This window comes from Hypanus sabinus, chromosome 7 (assembly GCF_030144855.1).
Source record: "Hypanus sabinus isolate sHypSab1 chromosome 7, sHypSab1.hap1, whole genome shotgun sequence".
Classification (NCBI taxonomy): Eukaryota; Metazoa; Chordata; class Chondrichthyes; order Myliobatiformes; family Dasyatidae; genus Hypanus; species Hypanus sabinus.
In genome coordinates this window covers 174,270,003-174,288,139 of record NC_082712.1, presented here as the reverse complement: position 1 = coordinate 174,288,139, position 18,137 = coordinate 174,270,003, and the positions used below count along the sequence as shown (strand labels likewise).

Here is an 18,137-nt window from a genome sequence, read left to right as displayed (position 1 = left end):
GCTATTTTGAATGTTTTCCACCTTGGACCAAGAGGAATCCTCTCTCATTCAGCTGTAACTATGTATGGTTTGAATGATAATTATTCTTGATTTGGTTTGATTTTTGATTAACACGGAGAGTGGTCAATGCATGGCACATGGATGAAAGAAAATAAGAGGGCTATGTACTAGGGAAGGTTTACATTGAGCTTGGAGTAGGTGAAAATGTTAATATAACATTGTGGGCCGAAGGTCCTGAACGGTGCTGCACTGGTCTCTGTTTTATGCTCTATCTATGTACAAATGCAATGAAAAATTTATCTGCAGCAGCATCGATAATCAAGATCCAAGATTCAAAATTGTTCAATGTCACAAGTGTAACGTAATTGTTACTCTGGATCTGATGTAGCACAAAAAGAAACACACACAATAAGTTAAATAACCCAATAATAAAAAACACAAATATAAATACATAAGAGAACTTCTATTGATAGATTGATTATATGTCCATAAATGGATGCTTGGCACAGGAGTGTCTGTACATAAGGCATATGGGAGGGGGGAGCTTTGGGGTTCTAACATTTAACTGTCTTTCATTCTTTGGGGCACTCCTTTGTTTTCATGGATGATTGCAAAGAAAAAGAATTTCAGGATGTATATTGTATACATTTCTCTGACATTAAATGTACCTATTGAAATCAACTGAAACCTGACAGGAAACGATATATTAGTGGTGGTTGGGCTTGCGTAGCATTATATAAGCAGCATTCAAAAGAAAAATATAAATTAAGTATAAATTATGCACATTTTTACAAGAAAAAACACAATTCGATGAAAATAAATGAATGCCTGTGATACTGCTGCAAGTAAGTTTTTCATTGCACCTGTGCAGATATGGACAGTATAAACCTGACCGGCTCTGAGCCTATTTGAGAAACTCCAAATGTCCAAAATGTGGTCTCCCATCCTTCCAGTCAGAATGTTGAGGTTTAAGTCCCAATGGAGACCCAACCATAACCTCCAGGCTACTGAATTATCTGAAATGTTGTCTTTCAAGTAAGATGTTAAAAAAATTCCCAGTTTATTGATTTAGCTGGTGTTAACATCGCCAGTGTTTGTGAGGCTTTGCTCTCTGCTAATTGCTGCTGTGTTTGCATTACAGACCTGCCTGCATTTGGCTCGTTAGCGTGTGAGAGAGATGAGTCACTCGCACAATATATTTTTAATTACAAACAAATGCACCCAGCATGAAAGATGCTTCATGGTTTTGTTTCTCTTCCATGCTCGGCCCAATCACATTATCCCTCCTTTCCTTTTCCTGCCTACCAATGCTTGCAGTGGAATCTGGACCAGCTGGAAAAATGGACTGAAAATGGCAGATGGAATTTCATGCAGACACGTGTGAGGTGTTACACTTTGGGAGGACAAATTAGGTAGGCCTCACATGGTGAGCAGTAGGGCACCGAGGAGAGAGGCAGAGCAGAGGGATCTGGGAATACAGATCCATAATCCCTTGACAGAGAAAATTTACAAGGATGGTGCTGTGACTTGAGGACCAAGTTATAGGGAAAGGTTGAATAAGTTAGGACTTTATTCCCTAGAGCGTAGAAAATGAGGGGAGATTTGACAAAAGAATAGGAAATTATGAGGGATATAGATAGGGTAAATGCAAGCAGCATTTTTCCCCCCTCCGTCTGGATGAGACCAGAAATAGAGGTCAAATATTAAGAGTGAAAGATGGAGTAATTAAGGGGAGCTTCTTCACTCAGTGGGTGGTGGGAGTGTGGAATGAGCTATCAGCAGAAGTGGTGCATGTGGGCTTTGTTTCAACACTTAAGAGAAATATGGATAGGCACATGGATGGGAGGGGTATGAAGGACAATGATCTATATGTAAGTCGATGGGATAATGCTGAATAATAGTTCAGCATGGACTAGACGGGCCAAAGGGCCTGTTTCTGTGCTGTAGCGCTCTGACTCTACGTTTGTCCATTTTCCACATAAACCCATCTCTCTCAATCACCTCGAACCTTCTCTGAGGGGGTGAAATTCCACATTCTCCCCATTCTCCATGCAAAGAGGCTCCTCCTGAGTTCCTTATTCAAATTCCCATTCCAAATGAGGATTCTCAGAGATCATCACAGGCAAGCACATATCTAAAGTTCGGGGAAGCCCCTGCCAATATTCAGACTGTCCTCTCCTATCAGATTCCTTCTTCTTCAGCTCCTAGCCTCTTCCACCTATCCCTTCCCAGCTTCTTACTTCATCCTCCCTCCTCCACAAACCCACCCACCTTCCCACCTGCCAGTTTGTGCTCTTCCCTGCACCCCACCTTTATTTTCTGACTTCTGCCCTCTTCCTTTCCTGCCCAGATGAAGGGCCTCAGCCCAAAACATTGACTGATTTATCCCCTTCCACAGATGCTGCCTGACCTGCTGAGTTCTACAGCATTTTGTGTGTGTATTGCTCTAGATTTCCAGCATCTGCACAATCAAGCAGCACGAATGATGTGACACTGTAGTGTAGCCGATAGCTCAACGCCATTACAACACCAGTAATTCCGCCTGTAAGGAGTTTGCATATTCACCCAGTGACAACATGGGTAGCTCTTCCAAGTGCTCTGCTTTCTTCCCACAGCTAACAATTTATCAGTTAGCAGGTTAATTAGTCACATGAATGTAATTGGGCAGTGTGGGCTCATTTGGTCAGAATGGCCTGATATCATACTGCACTTTAAATTTTTTAAAATTCCCGGCAAGAACTCTTCCAGTCACAATAATTCATCCTTTTCTTACTTTCTTATAACACAGGAGGTTACTTGGCCCATCAGCTCTATGCCAGCTCTCTGAGCAATCCTTTCAGTCCCATTCCCCAACTTATTCCCTCATACCCTCTCGCATCGCCATCAACCACTCCCCCTGCTCCCACCACTTGGGGGAAAATACAGGAGTGAAGCCACCAATGCAACGTGTTTCATTGGGACGTTGGGGGAGGAGGGACAGGAGCTCCCAGGCAGTCACAGGGTGGATTGCAAACTGCACACACAGACAGCACCAGAGGGCGGGATCAAACTGGGGTCACTGGAGCTATGAAATAGCTACCACTGCACCACTGCGCTCCACCTAGGGTCAGTCCTGAGCACTGGCAGCTCGTCTGTCCCATAGACACAAGCACACTCTGACTTGCATTGCACATCTTGATACTAGGAGGTTGGGCAAACAGGGGTTATTTTCTCTGTAGCTGCAGAATCTGAGGGAAGAGCTGACTGAAGTGAATAAACGCCCCCCCACCATTGAGCACATCTACAAGGATCACTGCTGGGGGGAAGCAGCACCCACCATCGCGGACCCCCCCCCCCCAACATCTAGGCCATGCTCTCTCCTCGCCACTACCACCTGGAAAGAGGTACAGAAGCCCTAGATCCCACATCGACAAGTTATTACCCTTCAAACATCAGGCTGGTGAGGGTAACTCCACTCACCTCAGCACCAAACTGACTCCACAATTCATGGACTCACTTTCAAGAACTGTACACCTCATGATCTCAGTATTATTGAGGAGCATGGGTCAGATGGAAGGGAGAGTTCCAGCGGCATGGGGATGGTGTGGACACAGACACACCCAGCCCAGAGACACCTGGCATGGTCATTTGATTCCAAATGAATTGGTTTATTGATCATTACGGAATGTCTCTCGGCTGCTTCCCTGTCCCCCTCCCACTCTCAGCCTACAATAGAAGACCCATGTCAGAATCAGGTTTAACATCATTCACATGTCATGAAGTTTGATTTTTTTTGTGACTGCAGTACAGGGCAATACATAAAATTATTACAGTACCGTGCAAATGTCTTGGGAATCCTAGCTATACATATATGTGCCCAAGACTTTTCCACAGTACTATATATTTTTTAAATTTCTATATATATATATACTGCAAATTGTCTTCTTTTGCCCATTAGCTGTTTGTCAGTCTTATTTATATATAGTTTTTCGTAAGTTTTTTTTCAGACAGTACTTCATTATTTTCATGTAAATGTCTGCCAGAAAATAAGGTGACATTTATGTACTTTTGATAGTAAATTTACTTTGACTTTGAAAGAAGGTAGACAGACTCATTTTCCCAGAATGAAAGATTAAGGAAGTTTAGTTTTATTTGTCATATGAAAGTATATAGTGAAATGTGTCATTTGTGTCAAGTCACATCAGCAAGGACTGTGCTGAGCAGCACAAGTGTTGCCATGTTTCCCCCGCCATGTTCACATCTCACCAGCCCGAACCCATACGTCTTTGAAATGTAGGGCTGCTTACCTGTCTTGCACTTCACTATGTGTATTTTCAATTATATTTTATTAAATTATTTATCGTATAACATTTTGGTTTATGAGCATTGTGTGATGTATGTTCTTCTGGCGTCCAGAGGAAATATTGTTTAATTTGGTTATATATATCTGTACGGGATTTATGGGGGGTCCAAGGAGGGGCAGCACCTCAGGTGAAGGGGCTTGTTGTGCCCATTGCAGGGCAGCTCCTAACGTGCAAAGTCAGCTCTGGTGGACTGGGCAGATGAGATCTACAGTGAGATCCAATGGCGAGGAAGGCAGTTAGACAACAATCCATGGAGAGTGAAGGGCATGACAAGGCACTGAAGATGTCACCACAACCAAGAAAGACCTCAATTTGTGATACTGGTTCATACCACGGGACCTGGCTTTCTGAGATCAAGAGAGTGGAACTGCCCCAGTGCAACAGCTTTCCCACTTTTAAAAACTCTCCCACAGAAGTTTCTTATCATCATCAGACATGGTGGACAACCACTGTGTATGTACAGTCAGATGAGATTGAACTTGAACTAGGAGGAGTCCAGGGCATCTGGAGGAAACCCACATGGCCAATACAAACTCCTTACAGGCAGAGTTGAAACATCAGACACTAGTGGGTGTAGCTTTACAGTAAGAGGGGAAAATTTTAAAGCAGATGTGCAAACCAGATTTTTTTTTCAGTTCTTTTTCCCCACAGAGAGTGGTGGCTGCCTCTCACGCACCCCTCACAGAGGTGGTGGAGGCAGATATAACAGAGATGTGTAAATGGCTCTCAGAGTAATATGTAGGAAATGGAGAGATATGGACCATGTACTGAGAGAATGAGATATCATTGGCTTTACCAGACCAGCACAACATCATGGGCTGAAGGACCTCTCCCAGAGCTGTACTGTTTCATGTTCTAAGCTTGCTTTAAGGTGAGAGGGGAAAGTTTAAAGAAGATGTGAGGTCATCATCATCATTATGTGCTGTGCTGTATGACGTAGGCGATCATGGCCATTCCATGACAAGGATTGTTCCTGGCAAATTTTTCTACAGAAGGGGTTTGCCTTTGCCTTCTTCTGGGCAGTGTCTTTACAAGATGGGTGACCCCAGCCATTATCAATACTCTTCAAAGATTGTCTGCCTGGTGTCAGTGGTCGCATAACCAGGACTTGTGATGCGCACCAGTTGCATACCTGTGAGGCAAGGTTTTTCTTTTTACAGAGGGTGGTGGGTGTTTGAAGCACACTGGGGGAAATGGAGGAAGCAGAAACAATAACGATGTTTAACACAGAGAGATATGGACCATTTTTTTGAACAGAGATGAGGAGGAATTTCTTTAGCTAGAGGGTGGTGAATGTTTGGAATCTGTTGCTACAAATGGCTGTGGAGGCCAGGGCATTGGGTATATTTAAAATGGAAGTTAATAGGTTCTTGATTAGTCAGTGTCAAAGGTTATGGGGAGAAGGCAGGAGAATAGGGTAGAGAGGCATAATTCTGCTCCTATGATCTCATAACTTCAATGTTTTACAAAATCTATAAGACCTGGATGATGGAATACAAATGTAGTTATTTACTTTGCTGGTTTATGGTCTTTTGTGCAGGAAGATATGATTAGTTTGAACTGACATCATGCTTAGCACAGACATTGTGGGTCAAGGGCCCTCGTCCTGTTCTGTACTGTTTGATGTTCCATATGCTACGAGCATCACTATGAAATTCCCAGAATCTTTGCTGTTCTTCCAAACCTGAATGATGATTTCACGGCTCAACAAATCAACACCTCAGACAAGCATCAATTAGCATTCAGGAAGTCAGACTTAATTCTTATTTCTTCAACTAGAAATAGCTCAGTTGTGTTCGGCAGTGATACAGGAGACAGGAGACTGCACCTGGCAAAGCTGGAAATCTGGGTCACCGCTGTCTGTAAAGCACACCGATGAACACAAAAGCTCTAGGGAACGAGGGTTTGCAGTCAATTAATCATGGTGCGGGGGCTGAAGGGGGAAGGTAGAAGATGGGCAGGAGGTGAGGGATGAGAGAGTTGAGGGGGTTTTCGAGAGAAAGCTCAAGTTTACTTATCGTTCAACCATACACATTAATATAGCCAAACCGAACAGCGTTCCTCGGGGGCCAAGGTGCAGAAGGGGCAAAGGGTGGGGGGAGATTGGAGAAGGGTTCAGGGAAGGGCTGGAAGATCAGGCTGCAGGAGGTGATGGAGGAAGGTGCAAGAGGTAAAGGATGCAGTGAGCGCAGGGTGGCAAGGGGCAGGGGGAAGTCCATGTGCTGAAGGGAGAGGATGGAAGCTTAGTCACAGAGCCCTACAGCCCAGAAAGAGGCCCTTCGGCCTGTCTAGTCCTTCTAGTCTCTGCCTGGTCACATTGGCCCTCACCTGGACCATAGCCCTCCACACCCCTTCCATCCATGTAGTTATCCAAATTTCACTTAAATGCTGAAATTGAACCTGCATCCACCACTTGTTCCACACACACCCTGTCTGAGTGAAGCAGCTCCCCTTAAACATTTAACTTTTCACCCTTAACCCATGTCCTGCAGTCCGTCCCTTGGGGAGAGAGGTCAGGGAAGGATGGGAGGAAAAGTGACAACAGAGGGAGTGGATAAAGAGAACGGGGTTCATAGCTCAAAATAAATTTATTATCGAAGTACACATGTCACCACATAAAACCCTGAGATTCATTTTCTTTTGCATGCTCAAAGTAAATACAAGAAAAACAATGAAAGACCACACCCAAAAAGACACAAACAAGAGAAAATCTGCAGATGCTGGAAATCCGAGCAACACACACAAAATGCTGGAGGGACTCAGCAGGCCAGGCAGCATCTGTGGAGAAAAGTACAGTCAATGTTTCAGGTGGAAACCTTCAGCAGAATTGGAGAAAAAAAGCTGAGTAGTTTTGAAAGGTGGGAGGAGGGGAGAGAGAAACGCCAGGCGATAGGGGAAACTTGTAGAGGGGGAGGATGAAGCAAAGAGCTAGGAAGTTGATTGGTGAAAGAGACAGAAGGCCATGGAAGAAAGAAGAATGGGGGGGAAGGATCAACAGAGGGAGGCGATGGGCGGGCTTCTTCCGTTCTGCCACTAGATTTGTAAATGAATATTGAACACATTAACAGTACCAACAATACCTCACTACATTATTTTATCTTTCCCACATTTTCTCTTTCAAACTTGTTGAATTTCTCATAAGACCATAAGCTATAGGAGCAGAATTAGGCCATTTAGTCCATCGAGTCCACTCTGCTGTGTCAACATGGCTAATCCAACTTTCTTCTCAGCCCCAATCTTCTGCTTTACCCCTGTAACCCTTCATGCCCTGACTAAGCAAGTGTCTATAAATATATCCAATGATTTGGCCTCCACAGCTGCCCGTGGCAATGAATTCCACAGATTCACTACTCTCTGGCTAAAGAAATTCCTCCTCATCTCCAATCTGAAAGCACACCCCTCTATTCTGAGGCTGTGTCCTCTGATCTTAGACTCTCCCACCATAGAAAACATCCTCTCCATTTGCACTTTATCAAGGTCTTTCACCATTTGATAGGTTTCAATGAGGTCATACCTCATTCTTCTGAATTCTTGTGAATACATGCCCAGAGCATCAAACACTCTTCATATGACAAGCTGTTCAATCCCGGAATCATTTTTGTGAACCTCCTTTGAACCGTCTCCAGTTTCAGCACATCCTTTCTCAGATAAGGGGCACAAATTTCTTCACAGTACTCCAGGTGAGGCCTCACCATTGCTTTATGAAGTCTCAACATTACACCATTGCCTTTATATTCCAGTCCTCTTGAAATGAATGCTGACATTGCATTTGCCTTCCTCCCCACAGACTCAACCTGCAAATTAACCTTCCCGGAATCCTGCACAGGGACTCCCAAGTCCCTTTGTGCCTCTGTTTTTTTGTATTTTCTCTCCATTTAGATGATTGTCAACCCTTTCATTTCTTCTGCTAAAATGCATAATCATACACTTCCCGCCATTGTATTCCACCTGCCATTTCTTTGCCATTCTCTTAATCTTTCTAAATCCTTCTGTAGCCACTCTATTTCCTCAAAACTACCTGCCCCTCCACCTGTCTTCAAAGTCAGAAAACTATACAGCATGGAAGCAGGGCATTCAGCCCAACTCACCTGTGCCTACCAAGATGCCGAAATAAGCTAGTTCAATTTCACTGCATTTGAGCCATATACCTCTAAACCTGGGGTTCCCAACCTGAGATCCATGGATTTCTCGGTTCATGGTAGGCATCCATGGCATAAAAGTGATTGGGAACTCCTGCTCTAAATTGTCTGGTGCGGAGGCTCCAATGTACAGGATGGCAGGAGGCTGCAGAGGGTTGTAGAATCAGCCAGCTCCATCATGGGCACAATCCTCCCCACCATCGAGGGCATCTTCAAAAGGTGATGCCTCAATTAGGAGATATCATCGAGGACACTCACCATCCAGGACATGCCCTCTTCTCATTACTACCCTGAGGGAGGAGGCACAAGAGCCAGAGTCAGGAACAGCTTCTCATCTACCATCAGAACTCTGAATAGTCTCTGAACCCAAGAACACTACTCACTATTTTTGCACTATTTATTCATTTTAAAGCTCTTATTGTAACTTGTAATTTTTTTTGCACAAAACAATTTTCACACATATGCCAGTGACAATAAACCTGATTTTGATTCTAATTTTCTTCAGTTTCATGACATTAGTTTCAGATCTGTTAAATTTAATCACCTATGATCACTGATCCCCAGACGATCAGTTACTAAGAGATAATTAATCCAACCTGTCTCTTCACATATGAGAATATCTAACATCATCCACCCCATGGTTGGTTCCTGCAATATTATTCCACAATCCTGAATACAATGACTGATCTGTTCCTTACAGCTACCTTTGTCCATTTGACTCGTCCAACCTATTTGAAGATTAAAGCCATCCACAATTTTGCAGTCCCTTTCCCTCCTGCATCCATTAAGCCTCATTTGGAATCAAGTGACCTTGCCTGGTGTCTCAGGACTGGATGTGTCCTCGGACACTGGCACTGTTTCTCTGCCACCTGTCCCACACCCCTCCCATGACACTCCACCCTTGCCATTCCCATCATCTCCTCCTGTCAGCTGTACAAACTCGCTCTCTGCTCCACATTGACAATTAAGTACTGTGCAAAAGTCTTAGGCACCCTTCGGCCCACAATGCTGTGTTGAACATGTATTTCTTTAGAAATTACCTAGGTTTACCCATACCCCTCTATTTTTTCTAAGCTCCACGTATCTATCCAGGAGTCTCTTAAAAGACCCTATCGTATCCACCTCCGCCACAGTCGCCAGCAGCCCATTCCAGACACTCACCACTCTCTGCATAAAAAACTTACCCCTGACATCCCCTCCTACCTACTTCCAAGCACCTTAAAACTGTGTCCTCTCGTGTTAGCCATTTCAGTCCTGGGAAAAAGCCTCTGACTATCCACACGATCAATGCCTCTCATCATCTTATACACATCTATCACCTCTCATCTTATATCTCCTCTCATCCTCTGTCACTCCAAGGAGAAAAGGCCAAGTTAACTCAACCTATTCTCGGAAGGCCTGCTCCCCAATCGAGGCAACATCCTTGTAAATCTCCCCTGCACTCTTTCTATAGTTTCCACATCCGTCCTGTAGTGAGGTGACCAGAAACGAGCACAGTACTCCAAGTGAGGTCTGACCAGAGTCCTATGACTTTTGCATAGTACTGTAGATTGTGAGGGCAAGAGTCCATTTTATCATACTAGGCAATTGTTCAACAGTCCAATAACAGAAGGAAAGAAGCTGTCCTTGAGCCTGGTGATTTCAGGCTTTTGTATCTTCTGCCTGATTGGAGGGGGAGAAGAAAGAAAGCTCACCAACTGCAAGGCAAAGCAGCAGCTCAAAGATTTCAGGGTTTGGAAGCTGGGGCTCCCCCGGTGCTGCCCTGTGAACCTCAACCTGCATTCTTGTAGCAACCCCGAAGATAAACACCAACAATGCACTAAAAGAAGAATGGAGGGCTATGTGGGAGGGAGGGGTTGGATAGATCTTAGAGATGATTAACACTCAGCTCAACATTGCAAGCTGAAGAGCCTCCACTGTCCTTCCCACGTTCTGCGTTCTTTTCACTTTGTAGCAAAATGAACACGTTCAGCATAACTCTACACTAAATCTCAAGGTGACTATCCTCAGAAAGAGAGATCCTCGATTCTTCAAGGATCATCACCTTGTGGTAGAGGGGCTTGTGAGTTCCTGAAATCCCAAGAGTGATGCTGTCTGGAGGTTAGATCCAGGCGGGGTCACCCACGACAGTGAGGTCAAGGGGAGGTTCTAGACAAAGAACGATTCAACCAAAGATCTCAACAGTGGAGCTGGCAGAGATGGTAACTCATCACAACAGTAGTGCAGATGGAGGAAGGCTACAGCAGTAAAGGGTCCCCAGTTGTTTTCCATTCCATGTCACAGGACTTAGTCCCTGACTGGTGAAGGATGATGTGGTGTCTGCCTTTACATCAGCCTCCCTATGTTAAACAATGTCGCACAAAGGTGTTCACCATTAAGGGCAGAATATGTGAATCCTGGATCAGCCATCGACCTCTACATCCACCTAAGAACCCACAAATTGACGACCCCTTAGGGGAACATCACACTTGACTCAAGTGGTCAAGTTAAAGATCAGGTTCATTGTCTTTGAACTGATATATGTGTACTGCCAAACGAAATAACATTCCTCCGGATCAAGGTGCACAACACAGTACCTATAACTCGCACACAAATAAATTAACAAATAATGTGTTAGAAGGAGGAAGAAGCTGTTTCCCATCCTAACAATTCTCATTCTGTTGGTAAATTACCACCTGCCTGATGGTAGGGAAGTTAGAGAGATTGTTGGGTTGATGGGAGAGATCATTAACAATGCTAAGGGCTCTGCATAAGCAGTGCACCTGATAAATATCTCTGATAGGTGGAAGAGAGACCCCAATTATCCTCTCAGCAGTCCTCGCAATCTTTTGTAGGGTCTCGAGGTTAAATCCCATACCAGGTGATGATGTGGCTGTTCAGGACACTCTCAATGGTGCTCCTGTAAAATTTGATTAAAAATGAGGGGGTAGGGAGCCTCACTCACCTCAATCACCTCAGGAAGTGGAGATGCTGCTGTGCTTTCTTAACTAAAGAGGGACGAGGTGAAATTGTCCATTATATGGACTCCCAGAAACTTGGTGCTCCTTACTCTCTCCATGGAGGAGCCGCGTATATGCAGCGAGTGGTCAGCCTGCATCTTCCTAAAGTCTACAATCACCTCTTTGGTCTAGTCCATCTTGAGACTCAAGTTCTGCTCACACCATCCTACTAGACCAATGCAACGCAAACATCTCAGGCCAGAGCAGCTTTCTGACAGAAGGAGAGCACGCCCACTGCCATTGGGGTGAATGCACCGTGCCCGATCAATTTAGATCCACAGCGGAAGCTTAAAAAAGGCAGCGCTTTGCGGCAGTTTCGGAGTTGGGCTGTGCACAATTAGTGAGCGGGGGCAGAAATTTAATTTAGATCCACGGCTGCAGCTTTTGAAAAAGCAGCACTTCACTACAGTTTTGGTGTTGAATGTGCCCAATCAGTGAACGGATTCAAATAAAAATAAGGCAGTGGGAAGTGGAGCCATCATGTGAGAAAGCCAGAGCTCTTGAGCTTCAGAGAGATCAGAGACAAGAAAATCTGCAGATGCTGGAAATCCAGAGCAACACACACAAAATGCTGGAGGAACTCAGCAGGCCAGGCAGCATCTATGGAGAAGAGTAAACAGTCATTGTTTCAGGCTGAGACCCTTTACTCTTTTCCATTGATGCTGCCTGGCCTGCTGAGTTCCTCCAGCATTGTGTGTGTGTTGTTCGGACAGATCAGGCTTGGGCAAGGTAAGTAACTGGTAAGTTTCTTCTTCCGCTTTATTTTTCATTCCTTCTCTGTTAGGCCACAGATGGTGCAGGAGAGTGGCTCCAGGGACTGTGTTATGTTCTATGTGTAAGATGTGGGTAAACCACATCTGCATCAGCTTCTCAAGAGAACATGTAGAGGAACTGGAGCTGCAGCTCAAAGATCTTTGGCTCATACTGGAGACACTGGAAGTGACAGATAGGAGCTACAGGGAGGTAGTCACGCCTAGGTTGCAGGAGACGGGCAAGTGAGTGACTGTCAGAAAGAAGGGATATGGGCAGTCAGTGCAGAGTACCCCTCAATAATAAGTAGAGGTCCACAATCCCTTATCCAAAATTCTGAAATCCAAAAAGCTCCAAAAACCGAAGTTTTTTTCGCCAACAGCTGACTTCACTCAGGCGTGACGGGGCAGCACTAGCAGAGGCCGCCAGACGCCGGTTATGGCTCAGCGCTCGTACTGGTTATAGGTACATTTGCTGTTCGCTGATATTTTGTGTTCACTGTTGACTTTGTGTTTAATTTCACTGTGAAAATGTCAAGAAGAGCTGCAGATACCCCTATGGGTAACAATGAAAAAAAGAGAAGGAATCATCTATCATTATCAATAATGCAGAAAGTGGAGTTATTGCAGAAGCTTGATCATGCTGTGTCTGTGCGGCATCTTACTGAAGAATATGGTGTCAGAACTACCACTGTATATGATTTAAAGAAACAGAAAGACGAGTCACTGAAATTTTATAATGACAGTGACATTCTACATTTATTCCAATAAGTCATTTACCATGTGTTTGATTCAGTTTGTTTGAAGCTGTATATTTTTATGTTTTATTGAATGTTTTTGTTGGAAATAAAATATTTTTCTTGTCATTACTCCTAAACAATACAGTATAACAACTATTTACATAGCACTTACATTGTATTAGGTATTATAAGTAATCTAGAGATGATTTAAAGTATACGGGAGGATGTGTGTAGGTCTGGAGTTCCACCGGGTCCACCCGCACTGAGACAGGTTAAATAAGGGACTTGAGCATACATGCTTTTGGCATCCACGGAGGGGTCCCGGAACCAATAAGGAGGGATTCTGAAATCCAAAAAATTCTGAATTTTGAAATGTAACTGGCCCCAAGGATTTCGGATAAGGGAGTGTGAACCTGTATACCACCTTGGAGAATGTTGAGGAGGATGATCTTCTGGGGGGAGCCGCAGTGGTTCTGGCACCGGGGCTTGGAGGGGAGGAGGACTGCAGTAGTGCTTGGAGATTCCACAGTTAGAGGAACAGAGATGAGATTCTGTGGACTCCATAGAGACATCTGGCTGGCACGTTGCCTCCCAGGTGCCAGGGTCAGGGATCTCGCAGATCAGGTCCATGGCTTTCTAAAGGGAGCAGCCAGAAGTCTTGGTATATATTTGCACCAATGACATAAGTAGAAAAGGTGAGGAGGTCCGGAAGAGAGATTTTAAGGAGCTAGGTAGAAAGCTGAAAAGCAGGACTTCCTGGGTAGTAATCTCTGGATTGCTGTCCATGCCACGCACTAGTGAGGGTAAGAGTAGAATGATTTGGCTTCACAGTGCGATCTCAGAGGACTGGACCCAAGTGTGGAGGAACGGCAGGCTTTCTCTGTCACGGAGGTTGCTGGCACCAACTTAATATAGGAGCAGCGGACAGCAGGCTCACGACTTGACCCAGGAGCAGAGGAACAGCAGAATCCCCAGGAAGAGACAAGTACACAAGGTTAGACACACGAATACGAACAGAGCCTTGCAGGAGTGACTGAGCAATACCGCAAGACAACCCAATCTCTCCAACACAATGACTCCGCTCAGCTGCACCTTTGAGGCTCTGTTGGTAGTCCTATGAGCATTTCATGGCTCTGGGCCTGTACTCACTGGAATTAAGAACATTGAGGGAGGTCACTGCTCCTTGAAGATAGTGCCCGTGATGGTGCTGACTCATTTTACAACTCTTTGAAGCTTACTTCAATCCTGTGCAGTAGCACCCCACCCCCCATACCAGATGGGGGAGCAGCCAGTTAGAATGCTCTCTGGGGTACATCTGTAGAAATCTGCAAGTGTTTTAGGTGACATACCAAATCTCCACAAACTCCTAATGAAATATAGGCATTGTCCTGCCTTCTTTATAATTGCATCGATATGTTGGGACCAAGTTAGGTCCTCGGAGATATTATTAGATTCTTGATTAATCAGGGCATGCAGGAAATGGGGAGAAGGCAGGAGATTAGGGCTGAGAGGGAAAATGGATCAGTCATGATGAAATGGTGGAGCAGACTTGATGGATCAAATAGCCTAATTCTACAGCTATATCTTGTGGTCTTATACCCAGACCCCTTCCTGTGCAGTCATTAATAAACCTTCAGTCATATCCCTTTTATCTTTGATTTTTAGGTCTATGTTTTGAATTGCAGTCTGCAAGGGGACCACAACCTTGTCATCGGGCTTGGAAGCTTGCGGGCCTCAATGACCTGGAGAGCTATGTTGGCTGGAGTCAGGTCTTTAAACTTTGACTCTTAGTAGGGTAACCCATGCCAAGGAGGTCAAAGGGTAGAGGCCAGACTAAGAGCTGTGTATTGGTCCTCCAGATTTTGGGGTTCAGCTCAGGGCTAATAGTCCTGATTGGTAAAAAAAACTGTTGCAAAAACAGCAATGAAGAAGCCTTCTATATCTGAGTGTGATGCTATTCCTGAGTTTCCACCCAGGATTTGCATGACTGATAGTAGGGGAAACCAAGAAGAATCTACTGTCATGACGAAGGAAGCCCTGAATACTGCCAAGGCCAAGACCAAAATAGTTTTTTGGAATGTACAAACCATGTACAACGCTGGCAAGCTAGCACAAGTAACTGCAGAAATACATTGTTACAACCTACATAGACTGGGCGTCAGAATGCTGGCGCATGACAGAGAACAACCTTGCCAAGCTGTCGTCATTCCTCACCATGAACCTCCGGAGGATCCTACATATTTTCTGGCCCAGAAAAATCTCCAATCATGTCCTACTCCTTCAGAGTCATCAAGAGCACATGACAACAATCATCATGTGAAGTGTTGGAGATGGAATAGACATGTGATGAGAAGAGAGGCCAACTTCATCATCAAGACAGCGCTTCATTGGACTCCTAAAGGGTGGACGAAGCACAGAAGACTAAAGGCAACTTGGCCCCGTACCATTGAGGGAGAAACGAACACCCTGAACCATACCTGGGCGCAAAAGAGAAAATGGCCAAGGACAGACAGAGATGGAGGACCATCATTCCTGCCCTGAACACCAGTATAACAGGCAGTAAATTTAAATTGCGGAATATCTGTCAGGAAGAGGAGTGACCAGTAGCTGGATAAATGGCTGTAGCCCAACAACCATAATTCATCAGGAACATATCGGTTTATTTGAATTCACAACTCTCCGACATCCTTCTCACACCCTCTATTTTGTCCAAATACATTTTTTTTTATCACAAGAGCATTAGCCAGACATCTCCCACGACATAAACAAACTGACGGTAAGTCAATGTCTGCTTTTATTAAGTCATAGAGCACAATAGCACAGAATCATGCCCTTCAGTCCATCTAGTCTGTACTGCCTAGTCCTATTAACCTGCACTTGGAACATAGACTTCAATAGCCCTCCCATCATAGAGTCATAGAATACTACAGCACAGAAATGGGCCCTTCAGTCTCTGGCAAACTATTAATCTGCCTGGTCCCATTAACCTGCACATGGACCATAGCCTTCCATACCCCTCCTATCCATGTACCTATCCAAATTTCTCTTAAATGTTGCAATCAAAGCCACATTTACCACTTCTGTTAACAGCTTATTCCACACTCTCACCACCCTCTGTGAAGAAGTTCTGCCTCACGTTCCCCTTAACCCATGACCTCTAGTTCTAGTCTCACCAATCTCAGTGGAAAAAGCCTCTTTGGACTTGCCCTATCTCTCCCCCTCATAATTTTGCATACCTCTATCAAATCTCTCTCCATTCTCCTTTGCTCCAGGGGATAAAGTCCTAACCTGTTCAAAATTCCCCAATAACTCAGGTCAAGTCCTGGCAACATCCTTGTAAATTTTCTCTGCACTTTTCCAGTCTTATTGATAACTTTCCTGTAGACAGATGATTGAAACCGCACACCAACACTTCAAATTTGGCCTCACGAACGTAACAGTATAGTTTGGGAGATGCTCATCCCGTACCTGCCTTCGTGAAGGTAGTGCTGAGCCACTGCAGTCCATCGGGTGAAGGATCCAGTGGTGAGATTGTGTCGGGAGCCACCACTAGAAGTGGTGGATGCAGACTGAATTGCAATATTTAAGAGAAATTTGGATAAGTACGTATAGTCAGCATAGCTCTGTGTGTGATAGGTCATATCAAACAAATCATATAACGCTTTTTAAATAAGTTACCAGGAAAGCTGATGAAGGCAAGGCAGTGCATGATGTCCACATGGACCTCAGGAAGACCTTTGACAAGTTCCTGCATTGGTCAAGAAGGCTCAGTCGCTTGGCATTCAGGATGAGCTAGTAAATTGGATTAGACATACACTTCGTACCAGAGTGGAGGCCTGTGACTCAAGGTGTGCCGCAAGAATTGGTGCTGGGTCCACTGTTGTTTATCATCTATCAGCAATCTGGATGGTAATGTGGTGAATTGGATCAGCAAATTTGCATTTGGCAGCAGGATTGGGGGTGTAGTGGACAGCAAGGAAGACTATCAGAGCTTGCAGCAGAATCTGGACCAGGTAAAAAAAAAATAGGCTAAAAAACGGCTGATGGAATTTAATGTAGACAAATGTGAGGTGTCGCACTTTGGGAGGATAAACCAGTGTAGGACTTTCATAGTAAGTGGTTGGGCATAGAGAAGAGTGGTAGAACAGAGGATTCTGGGAATACAGATCCATAATTACTTGAAAGTGTAATCACAGGTAGGGGTCATAAAGGGCTTTTGGGAAAGGTTGAATAGATTGGGACTTTATTCCCTGGAACACAGACTTTTTCCACTGAACTTGGGTGAGACTAGGTGATAGGTTAAGGGTAAAAGGTGAAATGTTTAAGGGGAACAGGAGGAACAACTTCTTCACTCAGAGGGCGGTGAGAGTGTGGAACGGGCTAGCAGCAGAAATGGTGGATGCAGGTTCAATTGCAACACTTAAAAGAGTTTGAATAAATACACGGAGGGCAGGGGAATAGTGGGCTTGGGCCAGGTGCGGGACGATAGGACTAGGCAAAATAACAATTTGGCATTGACTAGGTGGGCTAAAGGGCCTGATTCTATGCTGAAGTGCCCTATAACTCTGTAATCTGTAGGGAGAGTTTGGCATGGTGATAATTACCACTGGATCAGTAATCCAGAGACCCAGTTATATGCCAGGGACATGAGTTTGAATCCCACTATGGCAGATGGTGAATCTGAATTCAATATAAAAACATCTGATGACCATGAAATCATGTCCGTTGTCATAAAAACCCGTCTGGTTCACCAATGTCCTTTGGAGAGGAATCCAGCCGTCCTTACCTGGTCTGGCCTATACGTGAACCCAGACCAAAAGAAATGTGGCTAACTCTTAACAGCCCTCTGAAGTGGCCTAGCAAGCCATTCAGTTGTATCCAACTGCTAAAAAGAAAATAATAAAGAATGAATCTGGACAGACAACCCAGTATCAACATAGGCACTGGAAACAACAACAGCAAAATGAGCCCTGCCGACTGTGCAAAATCCTCCTTAACAACACCTGGGGACGTGCCAAAGCTGGGAGAGCTGTCTCACAGACTTGTCAAACAACAGCCTGACATAGTTATACTGACAGATTCACACCTTACAGAGAACATCCTGGACTCCACCATCACCATTCCTGGGTACGTACTGTCTCACTGGCAGGACAGGCCTAGCAGAGGT

At 44.7% G+C, this 18,137-nt stretch overlaps 1 protein-coding gene across 1 annotated transcript in view; it reads right to left on the bottom strand.

Moving 5' to 3' along the window:
• The window catches only part of kiaa1549la (KIAA1549-like a), a 250,266-nt gene that overhangs the window by 215,215 nt on the left and 16,914 nt on the right, over positions 1–18,137 (bottom strand). The window contains exon 2 of the mRNA XM_059976387.1: positions 10,177–10,301. Coding sequence (XP_059832370.1) covers positions 10,177–10,301 — 125 coding nt within the window. The remainder of the gene's footprint in view (positions 1–10,176; positions 10,302–18,137) is intronic.